Genomic DNA, 22,358 nt, shown 5'->3' with positions numbered 1-22,358 from the left:
CACTCACCTCAGCCTCCCAAAGCATGGGATTACAGGCTGAGCCACCGAGCCCGGCTTATTATTATTATTTTTTTAGTTGAAATCTCTCTCTGTCACCCAGGCTGGAGTGTAGTGGCATGCTCTTCTAAGTAGCCAGAACTACAGGCATGCGCTACCACACCTGGCTAAGTTTTGATTTATTGTAGAGATGAGATCTCACCAAGTTGCCCAGGCTGGTCTCAAACACACAGACTCAGGCAGTCAACTCACCTCGGACTATCAAAGTGCTGGAATTACAGGCTGAGCCACTGAGCCTGGCTGGTCTTTTCATTTTTTGTGTTCTTTTTTTGTTTGTTTGTTTCATTTTGTTAGTTTCCACTGTTACAACTTCAGGTCACTAATCTTTCTTTTCTGCAATGCCTAGTCATTAATACCATCCAGAGTATTTTTCATCTTTAGAAATGTAGGCTGCTCTGGGCTCGATGGCTCAGCCCGTAATCCTGCACTTTGGGAGGCTGAGGTGAGTGAATTGCCTGAGACTGTGGGTTCAAGACCCACCTGGGCAACTTGGCGAGACCTCATCTCTACAATAAAAAAAAAAAAAAAAATTAGCCGGGCGTGGTAGCACAGGCCTGTAGTTCCAGATACTTGGAAGGCTGAGGCAGAAGGATCACCCAACCCCGCAGGTGGAGGCTGCCACTGCCCTCCAGCCTGGGCAACAGAGACTCCAACTCAAAAAAAAAAAAAAAAAAAGAGCAGTCCCAGAGACATGGGAGTGACAGGTGCAAACTGAACTGAGTTCTATATAGTCTGGGCCATGAGGAAGTGGATACTGAAGAAAGCCAGATGATTAGCTTTGCTGAGGAGCACAGCAATGGAGTCATGCCAAGGGGAGTATAGGGGGCCAACATTCACAAGTAAATCTATCTGTGGCTGTTGAGGACACCATATCTGAAGCAACCTAGATGGCCTTCAATAGCGGAGGTGCTTGACAATGCTACATCTATGCCATGTAATATCATGAGCCAGTTAAAAAGGATGAGTGAGACAGATGTTCCTATATATTAATATATGAAAAATATATAGAGGCATCAATACTTCAAATAAAAGTAAAGGATGAGTGGATTGCATCAATGTCAGTATCCTGATAGCAATGAAATTCTGAGAATTCTCACAACTAGGTGTTATGTTACCTGTTATCTCAAATATAATGTGTAATTAAAATACTCCCAGTATGTACATAATTTGGAGCTTTTTTCACAGTAAGCATTCATACCTCTTACCATCGAAAAGCTATTTTTCATTTTGTAAAAAAAACAGCTGGGGGTAGGGCGAGGAGAAACAAAGCAAAATCCCATCCTGGCCAAGGGGACGAAGTGTCAACTTTCAAGGTCTCCAGGTCCGCCCCTGCCAGGATGGCGGTTCCGGAACCGCCTCTAGAAGTCTGGATGCCTCCGCATCTCTAACTGGGGCGGCTTCTCTAGCCCACCCCGGGGGTCCAGGTCCTGCTGGGCCAGGAAGTTAAGGACCCCAGCGTGGGTCGCCCGGCGGTCGAGAGGCGGGCTGTCCGCTTTCCACCGTCTCCCACCCCGCCCCGGATCCCAGAGACAGCCTTGCCCATAGGGAGCTTCCTCCGCCTCCGGATCCCCGCGCCCCCCGCAGCGCCTCGCCGTTGCCTGAGATGCTCCCGAGCCTGGCGAGCCGGGCGCGGAGGACGGCGGCCGCGTCTTTCCGGCCAGGGTGAGTCATTTCCCGCGCTGTCTCCCTCCCCCGGAAGTGGGGCCTGATGTAAACACCGGAGCCCGGCGACAGGGCCCGGGAGGTCAGAAAGCCGGGCCGCGGGCGGCACCGACAGCTGGGGCCGGGGTCGGGGACGCGCAGAGGTCAGGCCGGCGGAGGCGGCGCGAAGCTGGAGCACGATCCCAGGGTTGGTTGGGGTTTGGGACAGGGTTGGGGTCTTGGTCAACGGGGGGTCTAAGACAGGGGTCTTGAGTGGGTGTGCATTGGAAGGAATGTAAGGGCAGTCTGGGGAGAGAGGCAAGGCGTCCTGGGCAGGGTTCTGGGGTGGTGCGGGCATTTGGAATGGAGGTTCAAAAGGGGGTCTTGAGAGGTGGAGCTGTCCAGAGAAGGTCTCTAAGGCAGAGCTGTCCAAAGAATGAGAGTGAGGGTGTCACGGGGGAGGGAACGATAGGAAGTTTGGGCTCTTGGAAGATGGGTAGGGGGTGCACCTGGGCAGAGGTCTTGATGAGGATTTGAAGGGAGGATGGAGGTTCTAGGGCAGTAATCTTGTAGATGGGTGGGCAGGCATCTTGGAAGGCAGGGGTTTAGGATGATTTCTCCTGGCCAAGGGTCTTCAGAGGGTATGGGTGCCCTGGGGCAGAGCAGAGTGATGGGAGAATCCTGGGGTAGGGTTCCCAGGGGATCTGTGTGAATGCCCAGCTGACTCTGGTTGAGAGTTAGCAAGGCATGAGAAGGGGTCATCCAAGGTAAGCATGGGATCCTGAAGGTTTGTGAAAGCATATGAGGAGGGAAGGTGTGGGAGGACTCTGGGGTAGCTGAATAGGCTGGGGTAGAGGTAGAGGACTAGAGGAGGTGACTTCCTTGGGGCGGTGGACCAAACATAGCAGTCTCAGGGCAAGGGCAGGGAGGTGCAAGAAGAGGCAGATGGCCTAGCCCCCTTTCCTCTATTGATTGACAGGTGGAGCCTGGTGCTGGGTCCAGGTGTGAAGATGAGAAATGGGTTGGGAGTGGTTCCAGACAATGTCCAGCACTGGGGCCAAGACTGGCTGGGGATGGGGAGGAGACGTCACTAGGGGCACCTAATCAAGACCCCTGTCTTAGACCCCCCGTTGACCAAGACCCCAACCTTTCCCCAGACCCCAACCAACCCTGGGATCGTGCTCCAGCTTCGCCTATCCTATTATTTCCTGATGAGTCAGTGAGGGCTGACGTGTAAGGAAGAAGTGAGGGGTCCAGATCAGTGTAGACCTGGAGCTGGGGTTGGCTAAGTGTGGATAGATGGGGGGGTTCCTGACTGTGCTGTTTTGGGGTCTTGGGAGCTTAGAGCAGAGTCCCTGGGTTTATCTTTGCAGTCCTGCCAGAGTCAGTAGTTAACAAAGTGGGAGGAGGAAGAAATCAGTTGGAGACAGGAATGCTAGGACTTGGAGGGGAGACCCCAGGACTCTTCCCATCTCTATCCCATTTGTGTCCAGGGAAACAATCCTGGACCATGACTCAACAGCCACTTCGGGGAGTGACCAGCCTGCGGTTCAACCAAGACCAAAGTGAGAGAGGAGGGAGGGAGAGGTCAGAGGTGGGCCATGGCCCCCAGATTCCTACCTGGGCATTCTTTGAGGCAATCTGGATTCCTTCCATTCCCCAGGCTGCTTTTGCTGTGCCATGGAGACAGGTGTGCGCATCTACAATGTGGAGCCATTGATGGAGAAGGGGCATCTGGGTGAGCCATTGGGATGGGGCAGTGGACAGAAGAGCTGGGTTGGGCACCTGCTCCCACCTCCACTGACACCCTGGTCCCTGTCCAGACCATGAACAAGTGGGCAGCATGGGCTTGGTGGAGATGCTGCACCGCTCCAACCTTCTGGCCCTGGTGGGCGGTGGTAGTAGCCCCAAGTTCTCAGAAATCTCAGGTAAGTGCCTTCATCCTGCCCTTGGCCCAGATTCCCCAAATTCCTGGCCTCCCGCAGGCACCCCAAGACACTGGTAGATGAAGACGTCAGAGCACCTCAAGAGTCACACAGTGAGGCCTAGAGCATGGAAGTCATGGGTGTTATAGCTTGGGAAGCTTGGTGTCTTGTTTTCATTTTAAAAATACTTGAGTGCCTCCTGTATGCTATGTCCTTATCTACTGAGCACTTACCGTGAGCCTGGGACTGTTCTAAGCATTTTTTCGTGTATTAACTCATTTAATCTTCACAGTAACTCTATGGAGTAGGAAGTATCATTAGCCCCATTTTTACCAATGAGGAAACTGAGGCCAAGTGAGGTTAAATGACTTATCCAAGGCCAAGCAACCAATAGGTTTTAAAATCTTGGAACCATTTCCCCAGCACCCTCTTGGATTGAGCCTCAAGTGCCATTTTGATGTAAGGGTTTTTCTTGTTGATTCCACCAGGACATGGCAGGAGTCACCCTTAGTGAGTCACAGAGCCCTAGGATTCCTCACAGAAGTCTCCTGGGGGTATGGACTAGGACTCTGAAGGCCGAAATAGTTACTGAAGAGAAGTTACAGCCTTGAGTGTGAGTCTCTAATTGGTAGCTGATGGGCTGTGAGGTCCTTGGCCACTCAGCCCTTCAAACCTGTTTCCTCATCTGTAAATGAGTATAACAGTTCTAGAACCAGTTCTCTTGGATCATGTCCACGAGTGTTCATGCTGTGTGAGGCTCACATTGGGTGTTTAACGAAAGGCTAAGCAAGTGAGTTGAGGTCCCACGGGAAGTAGGGGTGGATCCTGTGTCACCAGGGCTGCCCCTCACCCTAAACCTTGGCCCCGACAACCCACCCACCTGCCCAGCAGTGCTGATCTGGGACGATGCCCGGGAGGGCAAGGACTCCAAGGACAAGCTGGTGCTGGAGTTCACCTTCACCAAGCCAGTGCTGGCTGTGCGCATGCGCCATGACAAGTGAGCCTGAGGTGGACTGGGGGGGTGGGTAAGAGGTTCCCACAGCAGGTGAGAGGGTTAGTCCCACCTGAGCATCCTGCCCTCTCATGGCCACCCTGTGTTGTGATGCCTACAGGATCGTGATCGTGTTGAGGAACCGCATCTATGTGTACTCCTTCCCTGACAATCCCCGAAAGCTGTTTGAGTTTGATACCCGGGACAACCCCAAGGGTGAGAGATATGCAGGTGTAAGGGCATGAGACAGTGGATGGGGCAGACGGGCAGAGATGAGGAGCACATGTACACACAGAGAAACTGGAAGAGACAGGGAGAGAGTCTTTGTTCAGAGAGATGCTCACACTCGCAGTCTGTTCACCTTTCTGTCCCTCAGCCAGTTCTCTCTCCCCACCCCTGGGTGCCCCAGATGGCAGAGCAGAAACACCTGGTGAGGACATGGGTGGGTGTGTCAGGGATCCCTGGCCCTCCAGGGACTGTCACAGCAGCTTACTAGAATCCACGGCTGCCTGGGGAAGAAGGGAATCTGCCTAGTTGGTGGGGCGTGCAGCTGAGCTGAACCCCCACAAGGATTCTGTAGGTAACGTATATCATGGAAGGTTGAAGTCTGGACCTTATCCGGCTCTGTCCATTCCGAGGCCCTGCCTCCCCTTCACTTGCCATCCCTCCTTCATCTTCACATCCTAGGTCTCTGTGACCTCTGCCCCAGCCTGGAGAAGCAACTGCTAGTGTTCCCAGGACACAAGTGCGGGAGTCTGCAACTTGTGGTGAGCAGTCCAGTGGGCAAGGGTGGGTATGTGGCTGGGCTGGTTCTCCCTGTGGACTCTTGGCTCCTTCCCTGCAAGGGAACCCAAACTGCTCCCTTCTTCCTCAGGACCTGGCGAGCACAAAGCCAGGCACCTCATCTGCTCCATTCACCATCAATGCACATCAGAGTGATGTGGCCTGTGTGTCCCTGAACCAGCCAGGCACTGTAGTGGCTTCAGCCTCCCAGAAGGGTACCCTTATTCGCCTCTTTGACACACAATCCAAGGAGAAATTGGTGGAGCTGCGCCGAGGCACTGACCCTGCCACCCTCTACTGGTGAGCACAGGCACGTATGGCAGGCTGGTGACCCTATGCCACATGACATGTGGACATCACTGCTGGTCTGTCTTCCAGCATTAACTTCAGTCACGACTCCTCCTTCCTCTGCGCTTCCAGTGATAAGGGCACCGTCCATATCTTTGCTCTCAAGGATACTCGCCTCAACCGCCGCTCCGCGTGAGTATTCCCTAGCCCACCCTCCACATCCCCATCCCCCTGCCCATTTACCACACGTGGGCTTAGCCAGTGCTGCCTGCAGGCTGGCTCGCGTGGGCAAGGTGGGGCCTATGATTGGGCAGTACGTGGACTCTCAGTGGAGCCTGGCGAGCTTCACTGTGCCTGCTGAGTCAGCCTGCATCTGCGCCTTCGGTCGCAATACTTCCAAGAACGTCAACTCTGTAATTGGTGAGTGGGAATAACCCCTTGGTTGAGGGTACTGCATGGGCAGAGGCCTGCAGGTTGGACCTGAAATAATTTTAGGGCCATGGGAAGCCAAAGTGTGGCTCAACTTCCTCAGCAGTAAGGGGGATGGCACTTGGGCAAAGGCCTGGAGGTAGACCTTAGGCCATGGGACACCAGAGTGGATTGGAGTGTGTGGCTGTGGCAGCCTCTAACCTTTCACCACCACCCCCATCCCCCAGCCATCTGCGTAGATGGGACCTTCCACAAATATGTCTTCACTCCTGATGGAAACTGCAACAGAGAGGCTTTCGACGTGTATCTTGACATCTGTGATGATGATGACTTTTAAAGACCCTGGGGGCTGTGCTAGGGACCTGCAGTGGCAGATTGCACAGCTGAGCCTTGGCGCTGGGGAGTCCAGTGGAAGCCGCCAGCCAACAAGCATTAATGGGGCTGGTGCCCACTTTCCACTCAGCAGAGCTGTCTAAATAAACAACTCACTTCCCCCAAGCACTTCTTGATGACTGTGTGCCCCAAGGGCCTGGCCAGGTACCCAGAAAGGCAGCAGACCCCCTGGGATCCCTACCCTGGAGAAAACTACCAGGGACCCAGAGGGAGTGAGCTAATACAACCCGGGAATTTTAAAAAGCTTTCCAGTTAGAGATGATATCTGATGTGATGAATATGAATAAAAGGCCCTAAACAGCATTTACGGCTTTACCTCGGGGCGGGGCATTGAGTTTCCAGGAGAGGTGTGACCCTCTTGGACCCTCACAGGAAGGAGGTGGAATCCAGGTCGGTCCTTCTGACATGTCGTCCCTCCTCTCTTATCTGTCTGGGTAGTGTGTGCAGGAGCCGCCGGCACCGCCCAGAACAGTCCTCCACGGTGCCCCGCCCGGGGGTGGATTGCAGTTTCAAGGGTTGGAAGCGTTTCGCTCTCCGGCGGTGGCTTGATTTCCCGGCAGCCTTTGCTGCCTTGCTGTGCGGCGTGCGTTCCATTTCCGGTCACGTGCGTCATCGCACCGGCGTAGTCCAACTAGGCCGGAGGGATAATAGACGCCAGCCAGACTCCATCTCCCGGCGTGCCTCGCGGCGGCGCAAAGTGTAACGGGTGTTGTAGTCCGGTCGCCCTTTTAGCTGGTCCAGAAACATCAACTGGCAGGATGTCGGAGGTGCGGCTGCCACCGCTACGCGCCCTAGATGATTTTGTTCTTGGGTCTGCGCGTCTGGCGGCTCCGGATCCTTGCGACCCGCAGCGATGGTGTCACCGCGTCATCAACAACCTCCTCTACTACCAAACCAACTACCTTCTCTGCTTCGGCTTCGGTCTCGCTCTGGCCGGGTGAGGGAGGAAGAGGCGCTGGTTGGTCGGGGACGTCTTCAGGGCGTGGAGGGTGGAGGGTCTTTGAGGACCGGAAGGGGGAACTTGAGGGGAATATAAGGCCGGGAAGGGCGAATTCAGGAGAGATGGAAGGAATGAGGGGCATGGAAGTAGGTCTTGAAGAAGGTGGAATCTGGTTATAAGGAGGGCCTCATGGGATGGAGCCTGGCTAAGGAGGGCCTACGGAGGATGGAGGGTCTGGAGGGAAGACTTAGGGAGGATTGAGAAAAGTGTGGAACTGAAGGGGAAAGGGAAAGTGGGCTGGGAGGTGGGTCTGAAGATGAGGGTCTGAAAAGGGGAACATGAGAGTACTTAGTGGGTGCGGGGGGGCGGGTATTGATGTGAGTGATGGGGCCAGATTAAGGCGGCCCTTGAGGACTTAGGGCAGAGACAAGGACAGGGACGTGGCAAAGTTTAGGACTTTGGAAGATGGACTTGTAGAGGATCTGGTCTTGGAGGGGAGCCTGGTTAGGACTGGAATGCGCCAGGAGCAAGTACCTATTGGAGAACTTGGGTCCCAGAGGGAGGGCCCAGGTTTGGAAAGCCTGAGACCAGAGAGAGATGGAGAATCTGGAGGAGGGACTTGGGCAAGGCTGGAAGTTAAGAGGGAGACTGAAAGTCTGGAAGAGGTTCTAGCAATGATAGGGGGAGGAATATAGCAAAATGGGAGCCTGGAGGGGGATATTTGAAGGGAAGGAAGCCTGGAAAGAGGTTCTGTAAGCACCCTTGGGTCTGGGGAGTGGGAAATGCATGGAGAGAGGCCTGGAAGAGGGATTTGCAGGGGCTGGGAAAGAGGAAGTTTGGGGGCAGGTTCAGGGCCTGGAGAGGGGCTGTGGGGGAGTAGAGTCGGAAGGAAAGACCAGAGAAATGTTAGAAGCCCGGGTCGTAGGGGGACAGGATGGGATGGTGTCTAGTGGAATGGGAGGGCCTGAAGCGGGGACCTCAGGAAGACGGGACTGTAGAATTGACAGGGAGGAAATGAGAGGTCCACAGGATTCAGAAGCCCTGGAGGATGGACCTATTGGAGGCAGGGTTGGCGAAAGTATTTGCCAAGGTGTCCGGAGACGGGGCAGTTGGCTCTTGGGGCCTAAGGTCTGGTGGATGGTGGTCCCGGGAGGCTGGACGGCCCCTTCCCCACTTAGCTTAGTTCCCTTGTCCCCGCAGGTATGTGCGCCCACTTCATGCGCTCCTAAGCACGCTGGTTGTGGTGGTGGCCCTCGGCGTGCTGGTGTGGGCGGCTGAGACCCGTGCAGCTGTGCGCCGCTGTCGCCGTAGCCACCCTGCCGCTTGCCTGGCCTCAGTGCTTGCCGTCGGTCTCCTCGTTCTCTGGGTTGCAGGCGGCGCCTGCATCTTCCTGCTCAGCGTTGCTGGGCCAGTGCTTTGTGAGTCTACACTACCCCAACATAGCCGGGAAGATGGCCAGCGCGTGCTCAAGGCACCAGGCCTGCCCTGTCCCATCCGGGTTGGAGAGTGGGGAGATGGCCATGCCCCCGTTAAAAGCGCCTTCCCTGGCTTCACTCCCTTCTTTTGGAAACACCCCTCTTATTACTGCCTTCCCGAGTTTCACTCCTGATGTTAAGTGTCTTCCACTGGCCACGTCCAGGTTATCAGGTGCCTTCCCTGACCATGCAAAGTGAATTACCCGGCCACGGTTTCAGGATCAGAGGCATCCTGGCAGTGCATCACTCTGTTGGCCTGCCTGAGTGCCAGTTCCCTACTGTGGGCCCCTATTGGCTACAGGCTGAGTTTATTCCATTGACCCCTCTTCTCGGTACTGCCCACAGTGATCCTGGTGCATGCCTCACTGCGCCTGCGCAACCTTAAGAACAAGATTGAGAACAAGATCGAGAGCATTGGTCTCAAGCGGACACCAATGGGCCTGCTACTTGAGGCGCTGGGACAAGAGCAGGAGGCTGGATCCTAGGAGCCTGGGATCTGTATCCAGGACCTGGAGAATACCACCCCACCACATACCCGGGACCCAGAGTCCCCTTTAACAGCCCTTAAAATAGGAACCTAGAGTCCCCTGCCCAGTCAAGAAAAAAAAATACAAAAACATCTGTAACCACCCTACCCCCACCCTGTCTCAAACTAGGATATTCCTCCCACCCAGTTCCCCATTATCTAAAGACCAGGTCTTCCCCAGCCCTGAAATTGGGCTTAAGACCAGAGCATCCATGGCCAATTTCAAACTGTGGACCCAGAAACATCCCCTAACCCAAATCTGGTACCCATCCTTCTCCCATACACAGCCCCAAAACAGGGCCTGGGGCAAGACAGTCTCAAACCTTGAACCCTGGACCAAAGCTTTTCTCAGATCCCACTCAACTTCCAACCAGGTCAAGGCATTGCCAAATCTTGAACCCAAAACCCGGTGTTTCCAGCCCCCATGTGGTGGAGTCAGGTATCCTGATTCTACTGAGCCCTTAGACCAAGGTGACTACAAACTTTACCAGTCTCACTTGCCTCCCTTCAGCTCTGCTTAAAGATTTTGCCCCCACCCCAATGTTCCAGTGTTGAGGACCAAGGGGTGGAGTGGGGGAGGCCCCAGAAGGGAATGGGACATATATATAGATATATATCAGTATTGCTGCAACAATAAAAGCTGTTGCATCTCTTAAGCCAATATGGGCCTCCTGGAAAAGTCCTTCCACATTTCAAAGGACAAAAGTAGCCTTCTACTTTTCAACTCTATTAAAAACTTTTCCCGGTGGGTCTCTCTGTCAAGTATGTGGGGCTCAAGGGGTGATCTCAAATCTGTTACCCTCTGGATCAACATTAATGCACAGGGAAGTTAAGGGCATAGAGTGTATTGCTGAGGGTTATTGTTTGAGGTTGGCTAGGAATCTGAGCGCAGACAGGCAAAGAAGTTGCCCCATATCACAAAGCAAGTAAAGTCAAAATAGATGACACTAGCACAGGCTATTTCTTTTTTGTTGTTGGAGTCTCACTCTTGCCCAGGCTGGAGTGCAGTGGCACACTCCTGGCCACAGCAGCCTTGACCTGCTGGGCTCCGGCGATCCTTCCACCTCAGCCTTCCAAGTAGCCGGAACTACAGGTACGCACTACCACGCCCAGCTAATTTTTAAAAAATTTATTGTAGAGATGAGGTCTCACCGTGTTGCCCAGGCTGATCTCGAACCCGCGGGCTCAGGCAATCTCTCACCTTGGCCTCCCAAAGTGCTGGGATTATAGGCTTGAGCCACTGCGCCCGGCCTGCACAGGCTGTTTCTGTGGTGTTATACATTATCTGGGGCTGGGTGCAGTGGCTCACACCTGTAATCTCTCCCAGTACTTTGGGAGACTGAGCCAAGAGGATCACTTGAGCCCATTTCAAAACCAGCCTGAACAACATAGACCTTGTCTCTATAAAACATTTCAAAATTAGCTGGACGAGGTAGTGGGGTGCCTGTAGTCTTAGCTACTCAGGAGGCTAAGGTGGGAGGATCACTTGATCCCAGGTTTGAGGCTGCAGCAAGCTATAATGGTGCCACTGCACTCCAGTCTAGGCAACAGAGTGAGACCCTTCCCTCTGGCCCTCTCCTCGGCCCCATATGTACCATATATACATAATTTTTAAGTCTGGTATTAACTAAAGGTGTGGGCCCCCAAGGCAAGGCAGACAGGAGAAACACAAGGGTTCAGTTTACACATTTATTATAGAAATCCCCTTCCAGTGTGGGTAGTGTCTTGGGCCCAGATCCATTGGTACAAAAAGAAAAGTTTAACACCAGGTAAAGGGGGCAGGGGAACCCCCAACTCCAGAAAGTCACAGACAGGCATCATAGAAAACACAGTTTGTATGGATTTGTTTAAAAAGTGGTGAATGGAAGGAAAGCCAAGGAAGATGTGACGTGGCCTGTGGCCCGTGGCCAGACCTCACCTGAGGATTTTACTGGCATCCACCAGATGCCAGGCTCAACCTCCACAGCATCCCAGGATACAACACACCCAATGGCTCTGCCTTTTACCCCTTCTGTGGGGCCTCCTTACTGGGGATGGTCAGGGCAGAGGCTGCGGGCACAGACAGGGACAGGCTCCTTCAGGCACCCCACCCAGACTGCAATCCTTCCAAATGTGGGCAGAGAGCCCACCACCCCAAGAACTGCCCTGGCAGGGGGTGGCAGGGAGTTCTGTTCATATTGGATTTTCCTGGCTCCCCCAACAGGGCCCTGAGACCCTATATGGTCCATTTTGTGGGAGGAAGGGGGGTTCCTGGATGGAACAGGCTGGGCATGGGAACAGGAATGAACCCAACCAGGATGAGATCACAGTTTCCCTTTTATAAAATGCCTAGTGTTGGGGGAAGACAGTGAATACCTAAATCACAACTGTAAACAGAAATGGAGGAAGGGGCTTGGAGTCCCCAAGACATCATCCCCCTCTTTTAAGTCCTCAGCACAGCATGAGAGGAGAAGCAGGGTGTCAGATACCTCCCTGGGCCCATGGGGAGCCAGGGGCCTAGAATGATTAGGTTGGTACTGCCCAGGACTGAGAGCAACCACACTCCAGGGCTCAGCGAGGTCAGCTGTGTGCTCCCCAGACTGGAGTCATGCCCAGGCCAACAAGGGGCACAACAGAAGGGGTCAGACCAGTGTCCCTGGGGTCTGGGGGTCAGAACTGGAGGACTGCTCCCCCTCTAGCGTCAGGTCACTTAAACGAGCGCTCAACTCTGGGGGGTACAGGAAGTCCGCGTAGTATCTTTAGAAGGGATAGCAGGAATCCGGAGGACAGGGCAGGGAAGGCGGAGAAGAGAAGGAAAGACAGACAAGACACAGAAAGAGAAAGGAAAACAGTCTCATTAAAGAGGTGGAGGCAGGCACAGGACAGCACATTCAGGCTCCCAGGCATGGGGAATGGAAAAAAGAGGAAGACAAAGGCAAGGTGCACAAGGTATCCCTTCCTCCCAGCACCCTGGCTTCAAGGCTCATTTTTAGCTAACATGCACTGGTTGTTAAGATGTTACAATTTTTCTATAGCTTGGCAAAGAACTAGTACTCCCAGCACCCAAGATCCCCCGCCACCAGGACCTCATGGACTAATGCAGGTTGTGCCAGGCACAGTAACCCTGTGCCAATGCTACAGCTAGGTTCCATGAGGTCCAATCATTAGCTATCATGACTAGCTGCTCCCTGGCCTGGATATCTTCACCATCTGCCTCAAGAGACCCCTACCCATCAGTAAAAGCTCCCCCCATACCTGCTGGAGACAGGGGGTGCCGTGAAACTCCTCGAGTGTGGGAGCGGCGCCTGGCTGGGGGCCCCATACAGCGCCTGGCCCACCTCATAGCAGCGGGCATGGAGGAAGGGTGGGTGCGGTGGGCCCATGGAGGGGAGCATAGGCCGGCGCTGGGGCCCCGCGGCCAGTCCCGAGTTCCGGATGTACCAGTCCCGCAGCCCCTCCAGGGCCAGGTTCTTATGGCCGCTGCGCTCACCAGCTGGGGGGATACGGGTGGGTGGGGGCATCCACAGCAGAGGATTTGGATGCACCTCCGGACCCTCGGCAGCCTCTGGGGGCAGGCCACAGGGCTTGGTGCGGGTGGTACGGGTGTGGGAGTCCTTGCTGCGGAGGAGGGGGCTGCTGCCATCAGCTGCATACACAGGTGGTGGGCCGGGGAGCATGGCGAGGAGCCCATCCCTGCGGGGGAGGGGTCCTGGGACTTCAGCTGCCGGCATCAGCTCCCCCCAGCCTGCTGCTCCGCCACTGCGGGGCAGACCCCGGTCCAGTGAATAGTCCAAGAGAAAGTCCCCACACACAGGTGGGAGCCGGGGGGGCCCTCGGGAGGCAGGGGCAGCTGAGCTAGGACGGGCGGCCCGAGGAGGGTCTGGGGGACCAGCTGTACGAGAGGAGAAGGCAGGGGTTGGTTGGGGGCGCTCATATAGCACCTCACTGCTCTTGCAGACTGGGGGCCCGGCGGCAGGGGGAGCCAGAGGGGCAGGTGGGGAGCCGGCTCCCCCACCAGCTCCCCTGTCCACCAGCAAGGCCTCCGAGCTGTTGCTGCGCCGCGTGCGAGCTGCGAAGAGGGAGGCGCGATCTGAGGCAGGGTCTGCTCGGGGGAAGCCCATCTGGGAGTCCTGGCTGCCGGACCACTGGCGAGAATGGAGGCCTTCTGGTCTGGGGTGCAGAGGTGGGGATAATGGGAGCAGGGTCAGAAAAATCAGGCAGATGGTTGGAGTGCCCTCCCTGGACTCCCAGAAGTCTCTTTCTGAGTCTTTACCTACACATCTCTAAGATGGGCCCAAAATTGGAAGCTGTATGTATAAAGGTGGTAGTAGAGGCATGTAAAGGGCAGCAGAAGTTGTCCCAGAGTGGTGGGCACAGGGGTTGGAAATGCATGGGGGGACCTGGGGCTGTTAGCTCTGAGGGAGATGTAAACAAGCGTAGGGTTGGAGAGGAGACTGAGCAGAGGACAACCCCGCAGAGGGCTCTTCCTCAAAAAACTGGCCCCTCACCCCTGCTAAGGCCCTCTCATGGCTCCCACTGCCTCCAGGCTGAAGTCCTAGACCTTAAGCCTGGAGTTTAAAGTCCTACCTGAACTCTACCCTACCACATGTATGAACCACCCCAAATCACCATCCCAACAGCCACCATTCACAGAAAGCAAGCCCCACAAGGACAGGGACTTGACTTTGTTCACAGCCTGGGAAACGTAAGTGCTTAGTATTTGTTTAAGAAGCAGGAGAGAGCTGGACTCGGTGGCTCAGCCTGTAATCCTGTGCCTTGGGAGGCTGAGGTGAGCGGATTGCCTGAGCCTGCGGGTTCAAGACCCGCCTGGGAAACTTGGCGAGACCTTATATCTACAATAAATCAAAATTAGCCGAGTGTGGTAGCGCGCGCCTGTAGTTCCAGTTACTTGGAAGGCTGAGGCGGAAGGATCACCGGAGCCCAGCAAGTCAAGGCTGTGGTGGCCGGGAGCGGCCACTGCACTCCAGTCTGGGTAACAGAGTGAGATTCCAACTCAAAAAAAAAAAAAAAAAAAAAAAAAAAAAAAAAAGCAGGAGAGGCATGTGCAGTGTCTCACACTTTGGGAGGCCTAGGCAAGGGGACTGTCTGAACCCAGGGGTTCGAGACCAGCCTGGCAACTTGGCAACCTCATCTCTATAATAAATTTTAAAAATTAGCCCAGTGTGGTGGTGTGTGCCTGTAGTTCCAGCTACTTGGAAGACTGAGATGGAAGGATTGCCTGAGCCCAGCAGGTGGAGGCTGTGGTAGCCATGATTGTACCACTACACTCTAGCTTGGGCAACAGAGTGAGACTCTGACTCAAAAAAAAAAAAAAATAGAAGAAGAAGAAGCAGTAGAGTACGGTGGTTAAAGGATGAAGTCTGGGCTAGGCGCAGTGACTCACACCTACAATCCCAGCACTTTGGGAGGCCGAGGTGAGAGGATTGCCTGAGCCCACGGGTTCAAGACCAGTCTGATCTCTACAATAAATAAAAAGTTAGCCGGGCATGGTGGCGCGTGTCTGTAGTTCCAGCTACTTGGAAGGCTGAGGCAGATCACCTGAGCCTATTAGGTCAAGGCTGTGGTGGCAGTGAGCACGCCACTGCACTCCAGCCTGGGCGACAGAGTAAGACTTCAACTCAAAAAAAAAAAAAAGCATGAAGTCGAAAGTCAAGCTTGCCTGGGTTCAAACCCTAGGACTGCAATTTACTAACAAGTTACATAACCTTTCTGTGCTTCAGTTTGCTTTTCTATAAAATGGGAATAATAATAACACCTACCTAAGGATCTTGTGATGATTAAATGAGTTATACCACACAAAGCACTGATTCCCTGAAGGTGGTAGGCACTCAGTACATGGTAACCAGAACTTACTATGCCTATATCTTTCAAAGGTAAATATCATTTTGCCCACTCCACAAATGAGGAAACAAAGACTCAGAGAAGGGGAATGGCTTGTCCAAAATGCACAGAAAAGCCCATACTCAAACCGTGGTGCTTCTGCCCCAAATCCCCACCCCATTCTTCTCTACTCAGACAGCACCCATCTACCTTTCAAAGCCCAGCATCCCAAGCCCCACACCTTTTGATAATGCCTCTCACCACCTCCAGTGAGAACTAATGGTTCCCTCCTCTGATCCTCAAACCCACCCTCAGATTTCACTTACTTGCAGAGCTGGGGGCCAGCACCCCGGGTGAGGACAGGGGTGGCAGGCACACTTCGCCCCTCAAAACTGGAGACACTCCTGGGCAGCGATCGTGTAGGGCTAGACAGAGATGGGCAGGCCCAGGTTAGAGACCATACCTACCAGCAGGACCTCGTGATAGCCCAGGCTCAGGACCCCAGTCCTGGCTCCTGGGGAGGGGGGAGAAGGGGCTCATCCTCACCTGGTGGGGCTGGCCACAGAGTTCCGTCGGCTCTTCAGATCTCCATAAAGATCTGATGGGGGTGGTTTCCATGGAATTCGCCGCTCAGGGCTTCCCCCAGATACTGCCCGAAGCTGGTCCCAGGCCTTGGGTGGTGAGGGGCGCTCTGCCAGAGAGAAGCACCCACGGGACTCCTCTGGGTGGAAGAGAGAAAGTGGGGTAGAAATCAATGATAGGGGGCCTAGAGGAGGCAGGATAGGATGGGAGCAAAGCCTAGGCTAGAGGCCTGGGAAGCAGAGGAGGGGCCAAGTGGTAGAAGAGGGTTAAGCAGGCTGAGGAGGAGCCAAGGGGAGGCAGGACAAAAAATATAGGGAAGGGGCTGATGAGTAGGTCCTAGGGCTGAGAGGGCAGGAGTGAAGTGGGGCCACAGGAATGATGGAGCACGGCTAAGGAGGAGCTGAAGAAGTAAGTGGGGGAGGGGCTGAGCATCAAAGGATGGGTTAATCATGCAGAATGTGGTCAGAAGAAAAAAAGGATGAGTTGAGGGGACACAGGAGGGCTTAGGGGATAGGACTTCTCACCGTTGTCGTGGCTGGCCCCAGACTCTGAGAGGGAGCTGCTCTCCGAGTGCAGAACTACGTCCTCTACAGGTGAGAAGGGGAGAACCAGGCCTCTCACTCCCAGGCCCGGGTGCCACCCCTTACACCTAGAATGGGTGCCTCTGCTTGGCCCACCTTCTGAGCCGTCTCTTCCCCTCCCAAGAATCTGCCTTTACCTGAGTCCAAGACCACCGTGGCTTGGTTCCTTGCTTTCCTAGGGCCTATTCATCAGTCCCCCATGGCCCGCCCTTTCCCTTTTCCCCTTCCCCGTGAGCCAGTTTATCACAACTCTTCTTACTGGTTGAGTCCCTTAAGTTCTGTCCATCTCCCAGCCTTCACTGGCTATTCACCCATCCCATTCCTACCATGTCCAGTAGCCAGCATCCACTTTCTCACTCTCACTAGGGGACACTCACCTTGGCTGAGCTGAGTGAGGCGCATGCCCAGGCAGACTCCCTGTGCAGTGATCACTGCCCCCGTGGACAGTGGTAGTGGCTGGGATGGGGGGAGCACTGGGAGGCCAAGGCGGGCCCGGGCATCCCCAAGCTGCTCTTCCAGCTCTTGTAGCCTCCGCAGAGCGTCTGCCTGTACTTGGCGCCGGCGCCGGCGCTGCTCAGCACTCAGCTCAGGGGCCAGGGCCAGGCGGCGGGCAGCTGCCGTGATCTGCTGCTGGACTGACACCTCACGCTCCAGGGCCTCAAGAGCCAGCTCCTGCGGGGCCACCCAAGAGGGGCGGGACAAGACCAAATGTTGGAAATGGCCAGGCACGGGGACCACGCAGTGAGTGGCAGAGCCCGTCTACACTGGGAGCAGGCCTGCTCTTTCTGAAGGCCGGCCTATTCACCTGAGGTGGAGCTTATCATCCTTGGCGGGGGCCAGGGCCTATCATGGTTAGGAGCTGGGCTTGTTCATCTTCCTGGGAATGGGAGGGCTGTCCTAACAGAGTTAGAGACCAACATCCTCCCTCACAGAAGGAACCCGCTCCTCAAGCGCCTTCCCTTCTCATCTTAGCCTGCCCCTCCCCTGACTGCAATCCCCACTCCGCCCACACCTTCCTCCTGGCTCCTCCACTGTACTTAACCCCTCTCCTCACCCTCTTGGTTTACAGACTCATCTGCTCACCTCAGCAGGGCACAAGGAGTGGTGTGCTGGGTTGGGATGTGGTGGAGGGTAGGCACGGGCTGCAGGGGCCCGCCGGCGGACCAATTGGGGCCGTTCCCCAGGCTCTAGTGGGCACTCAGGGGGCAGCTGGCCAGTCAGCTCCTGTGGGGAGGAAGAGGGGTCAGAGACAACTGAGCATTTGTTGGGAGGATAGGGTAAAGCAGTCAGTAATGATTCCAAAAGATACAGAAATCCTGCTAGGAGCTGTTACTCCTCAGCACCACATGGAAGATATTCCCTTCCTCCTCCCAATATCTTCACTAGTAGGTGTGCACTGTAGAGTCTTAGCCCCTCAACGGCCCAAACCCCTGGGGTGGGGGCATGGAGACCTGCTTTAGAATCTAAAATTCTGACTCTAGGTACCTAGAGCATGGAACCTCAGGGTTATAATACCAGCACTTTGAAAGGTCAAGGTAGCAAGATCACTTGAGGCCAGGAGTTCAAGACCAGCCTGGGCAATATAGCAAGACCTGTCTCTACTTTTTATTTTTTTTAAATCCAGAATTTTTTAGTTTTTATAAAGGTGTCACTGACTATATATTACATACACTCCCTTTAGGGTCTGAGGCTGTATGGACTGAGCCACATTATCATCCCTGGCAAATTATGAGGACATTCACGCTAAGAGGGGTAAATCGAAGCTAGACATCACCTCATATTAGTTCAGGTCAAGTTTTGCTGCCAAATCTTGGAAATAACTTGTTTTTTTGAGGTTTTTCTGGGAATCAAATTGTCAACAGAGGAGTGTTGACATTTCATTGATTTTTTTTTTTTTTTTTTTGAGTCAGAGTCTCACTCTGTTGTCCAGGCTGGAATGCAGTGGCACGCTCAATGGCCACCTCAGACTCAACCTTCTGGGCTCAGGCAATCCTTCCACCTCAGCCTTCCAAGTGACTGGAACTACAGGCGTGCGTTACCATGCTCAGCTAATTTTTTTATTTTATTGTAGAGACGAGGTCTCGCCAAGTTACTCAAGTTGGTCTTGAACCCCTGGGCTCCAACAATCCTCTCGCCTCGGCCTCTCGTAGTGCTGGGATTACAGGCTTGAGCCACCGCACCCAGCCCATTTGATTGATTCTAAGACATCTAAGCTGAGCTTTGAAGAGAAAGAGGGTGGGTGACAGGGAATCTACACCCCAGACAACTGCCACCAAAGTTTGCCTCCCTAGGAGTCCCGGCTCCTCACATCCACACCTGAGACCCCTAAGGCAGGGCCCTCACCGCTTCCTGGAGACACACTCTGCGGAGCTCCTGAAGCTTCAGGCTTAGGGCCTCCTGCAGGGCCCGCTGGCGGTCAAGCAGCCCCCGCAGACGTTCTGACTTCACCTGGGGGGCAGCCTCTCCGAACAGGGAAGCTGCACAGAGGGAGCAAAGATCAGTGGGACAGCCAGGACATCCTGAAGCAGGTATGGGGCCAGGGACCAACCCTTCCCAAGTGGGCAGGTGGTGACTTTGAGCAGGGGAAAAGGCAGCAGGAGGGTGAACCAGCCACCAACCTGGGGCATTGAAGGTAGGAGAGCTGATCAGCTGACCTTTGACTTCCATCCTGGTGCTGTAGAGAAGCCGTGACTAATGGCTGGACAAGGTCTGGCAGTGACACACAGAAGCCATTAAGGAAGCACATCCTGTGATACCGCAACCCCCATCCCTTCCCAGCTTCCCACACCCCAGCTAGGATAAAAGGGTACCTATGTCCCCACCTATCTGTGTGACCTGCCCCCTCAAATCTGTGTGGGTATCTGGACCCACTTGGCCCTGGTACCTTGGTTCTCTTCCCATTGAGTGGGAACACAGCAGGTAGGGAGCTGGGTGGACTTATGCCTCCTCAGAGGCCCATGGGCCACAGTCACGAATCTTGCCTGGGGAGGGAGAATTAATGGTACAGATTCAGCCAACTGTAACAACAATGGGTAAAGGAAGAACAACTGCTCCTGGGTGCCTGAAGCAGATACCTACTATGCCCCATTTAATCTCCACAACCCCCTGAACTATTATTACTAATACTCTCATTTCAGAACTAAGGAGAGGGAGTTGCACAGAGGTGAAATAACTTGCCCACAGCGAAGGACACAGCCTAGGCCTGCCCCCCCACCCCGTACTACACTCTCACTAGAGCTGCTCCAACTCCACCAACTTTCTCACATGTTCCCCAACCCTCAGGCCTCAGGGCCTTTGCCCAGGCTGTGGCTGCTGTCAGAAACACTTTCTTCAACCTCTCACCACCCCAGTCCTTGCATCTCCTTTGCCATTCTGGGGCTTAAATGTCAGTTCCAGAGGTGACCCCTGCATTATATCCTCTCACAATTTCTGTCCAACAAGAGACTGCATCTGGCTCTTAAATTCACGAGGACTGGAAACAGTTATCTGTCCTGTTTTCATCAGTATCTCCAGCACCTTGAATACTGCTGCACATGCAAGTGCTCAGTAAATGCCTGCCGGTTGAATGACTAAATGATTGAGTCAATAAATGACAAGTTGGTGAAGCCAGGGTTCCAGCCCAGATCTGTGAGTCTATACTTTCCCAACTCCATCCCGCAGCCCTAGTGCAGCACAGAGAGAATTCATTTGACCCAGGGTCCCTCCAGCCCCTCTCCTCACCCCAGCTTGTCCTGAGACTAGCATAGGGAGGTCACCCTACCAGGATTTGTGAGAAGCAAAGTCCAGAGCTGCAGGTAACAAATCACCTGCCTCCTGCTCCTGCCTCCTTCTCTGCCCCCAGACACCCTGGCTGACCATGGAACTTGCCTTGGCTGGCCTCCACCTGCCTTCATCACCTCCTCTGGAGTCTGTTTCCTCCCTCCCACATCCTGCTCAGTCCCCAGCTGGGCAGCCGGGTGACATCACCTTCCGCCACCTGGCCTAACCTCAGTGGCAGGTGATTGGGAGGACCTCATGGGGTCACAGACTTCCCATCTCCAACTACCTTGAATCTACAGCTTGTCATGATATGGTAGCTAGGTGTCAGGAAAACCCAGGCAACCAAGGAGACATGGGTCCAAGCCCCTTCCCCATCCGTATATTGTGGGGTGTGGCCGAGCCGCCTATAAGGTACTACCACTTCCTCTGCAGTCCTCTTTCCTGCCCTATAGGGTCTGTACCAGGGTCTCTCCCAGCAAACAGTGGTGCCCTGTCTTCAACATCAGGGGCAGGGGTCAGTCTCTAAAGCCTTTTGACAAATCTAGGCCCCAGCCTCTGCAGAGGTCCTCACGTGTCCACCATCTAAGGTCTGATGTTTCTCAGCAAGGCAGGCTTTCCTTGATGTCCCAGTTCAGCCTCCTCTGCCCTCGGCTCTAGGGGCTCTTACTTGTCCAGCCCCCATTTGGGTTTGGGGAACTCTCACAGGGCTCCCCTGAACCTTCTTCTACCCCAGTAGGAACCCAATTACCCCCCCCCCCCCACCCTGATGGGTCCATCTGCCAGGATTAGTCCCATATTCCACACTGGGCTGCTTCAATCCTTCCTTCTCTGGGAGCTCAGAGCATCCTAAAAGTCAACACGGGGTACAGATGGGAATCCCAACTCCTCCTTGTCAGCCTGACCTCTGGGACATAGCTAGGGCATGAGTCATGGGGTCACTGGGCAGGCTAGACACAGGGTCAACGCCCCACACCCCCACACCCCCACACTTGGTTCCGAAACCTCTGCCTGCCATCTGTGCACTTGCCTGAGGGCCGGGGCTGCCATGTCCCCACCCAGAGACAGTAAGAAGGAGATCTCAGCAACCCCCCTCCCCTGTACACCCTCACATCAGTCCTGAGTTTCCCCACTGGTGACCCCATGCCCCCATCTTGTCCCAGGGATGGGCTACAGCAGGAGAGCTGCAGAGGGCACCCCCCACACCCAGAGGCGGGCCCAGCAGGTTTTTCAGGTCTGCCCTTCTGACACCACAGCTAGAAAGAAATTCCTGGCTGTAATGACTGTTTATAACCACGACACCTCACCTGGGTGGCACCGTAACAGTCAGCGAGGCCCCTATTTCCACATCCTGCCACTATTGGAGCAATTTATTTTTTTATTTTTATAACTCTCAAGGTTTGGACTGTTGCCCCCCCCCCCACTGTAGGCCCCACTTCCTCCACTCTAGTGACCAAATGGCGTGGGGGGGGGAGCAAGTACTTGAGTAATGGTTTCTTAATAGCTCAATCTGGCTTTTCCTGGGGAGCTGGGCCCGGGTTAGGGAGGGCAGAAGCTATTTCACACGGGGAGAAAAAGGAGAGGAAGTAGGGGGTGGAGTGGAGAAGGAGACTCATACTCCTATTTTCCCCCATCCCTCCCAGTCCATTTCCGGCCAGGAATCGGCTTTTCGCCAGGAAACGAAATTGGACACTCCGGGCTTTGCCCCTCTACTCAGGTCCTCCACCCTCGCTGTAGCCCCTGCCCTGCCCCGCATTATTGGTATACCTCTCCCACAGACCTGCTCTCTCCTCAAGGGAACTTCATACACCCCAGCCCCTCAGTGCCCTCGACCCCCCATGCCCCTGGCCCACTGCTCCCAGGTGCTCACCAATGCCAGAGAGTGCTGTGGGGTAGCCTCAGTACCTCAAAGAAATAGTTGTCTCGACCAGGCCCTGGCTCCAGCTGGTAGTGGCAGTAAGCAGCAGTGGCAGATGCCCTGGCCGCCTCCCACAAGGTAATGGCCCAGCCTACCTGGCCAGGAACTGGGCCGGCCCACACCTTTTAACCCTTGCCTGCCTGCCACCAGGGTTAGGGCAACACTGGGGGCAGTCTCAGGGTCAGGTCCCCTCAGGGTGCCCAGCATGTCCAAGTAAAGAGCCTGGCACTCTCTCCCCACCCCATACACTGAG

At 54.7% G+C, this 22,358-nt stretch overlaps 3 protein-coding genes across 6 annotated transcripts; 2 read left to right on the top strand and 1 right to left on the bottom strand.

Moving 5' to 3' along the window:
* Nucleotides 1–1,671: 1,671 nt before the first annotated feature.
* Nucleotides 1,672–6,810, top strand: WDR45 (WD repeat domain 45). Of its 4 annotated transcripts, none has more exons than XM_021715005.1 (11): nucleotides 1,672–1,719; nucleotides 3,192–3,263; nucleotides 3,362–3,436; nucleotides 3,522–3,626; nucleotides 4,512–4,620; nucleotides 4,736–4,830; nucleotides 5,302–5,381; nucleotides 5,489–5,697; nucleotides 5,776–5,877; nucleotides 5,960–6,105; nucleotides 6,342–6,810. In XM_021715005.1, exons 2-11 carry the CDS (start codon nucleotides 3,209–3,211, stop codon nucleotides 6,449–6,451), a joined length of 1,086 nt encoding a protein of 361 aa, XP_021570680.1. In that variant the 5' UTR covers nucleotides 1,672–1,719; nucleotides 3,192–3,208; the 3' UTR covers nucleotides 6,452–6,810. The 4 variants fall into 4 exon arrangements, with proteins under 4 accessions (XP_021570680.1, XP_008061634.1, XP_021570676.1 ...); XM_008063443.2 differs by lacking the exon at nucleotides 1,672–1,719 and adding an exon at nucleotides 1,748–1,906 and having other exon boundaries at nucleotides 4,515–4,620; XM_021715001.1 differs by lacking the exon at nucleotides 1,672–1,719 and adding an exon at nucleotides 1,758–1,906.
* Nucleotides 6,811–7,212: 402 nt separating this feature from the next.
* Nucleotides 7,213–10,196, top strand: PRAF2 (PRA1 domain family member 2). The gene is made up of 3 exons (XM_008063427.1): nucleotides 7,213–7,444; nucleotides 8,648–8,865; nucleotides 9,268–10,196. Exons 1-3 carry the CDS (start codon nucleotides 7,266–7,268, stop codon nucleotides 9,405–9,407), a joined length of 537 nt encoding a protein of 178 aa, XP_008061618.1. The 5' UTR covers nucleotides 7,213–7,265; the 3' UTR covers nucleotides 9,408–10,196.
* Nucleotides 10,197–11,123: 927 nt separating this feature from the next.
* On the bottom strand, nucleotides 11,124–22,155 carry CCDC120 (coiled-coil domain containing 120). The gene is made up of 10 exons (XM_021715013.1): nucleotides 22,058–22,155; nucleotides 19,086–19,412; nucleotides 18,775–18,908; nucleotides 17,515–17,655; nucleotides 16,809–17,103; nucleotides 16,375–16,437; nucleotides 15,815–15,989; nucleotides 15,595–15,693; nucleotides 12,683–13,597; nucleotides 11,124–12,184 (listed from the first exon to the last, which is right to left on the bottom strand). Exons 2-10 carry the CDS (start codon nucleotides 19,096–19,098, stop codon nucleotides 12,070–12,072), a joined length of 1,950 nt encoding a protein of 649 aa, XP_021570688.1. The 5' UTR covers nucleotides 19,099–19,412; nucleotides 22,058–22,155; the 3' UTR covers nucleotides 11,124–12,069.
* Between the last annotated feature and the right edge of the window lie 203 nt (nucleotides 22,156–22,358).

The sequence above is a fragment of the Carlito syrichta genome, unplaced genomic scaffold, assembly GCF_000164805.1.
Source record: "Carlito syrichta isolate Samal-C Ts95f unplaced genomic scaffold, Tarsius_syrichta-2.0.1 Scaffold98407, whole genome shotgun sequence".
In the NCBI taxonomy this organism is placed as follows: domain Eukaryota; kingdom Metazoa; phylum Chordata; class Mammalia; order Primates; family Tarsiidae; genus Carlito; species Carlito syrichta.
The sequence above is the reverse complement of the archived record's forward strand: the minus strand, read 5'-3'. Positions and strand labels throughout refer to the sequence as shown.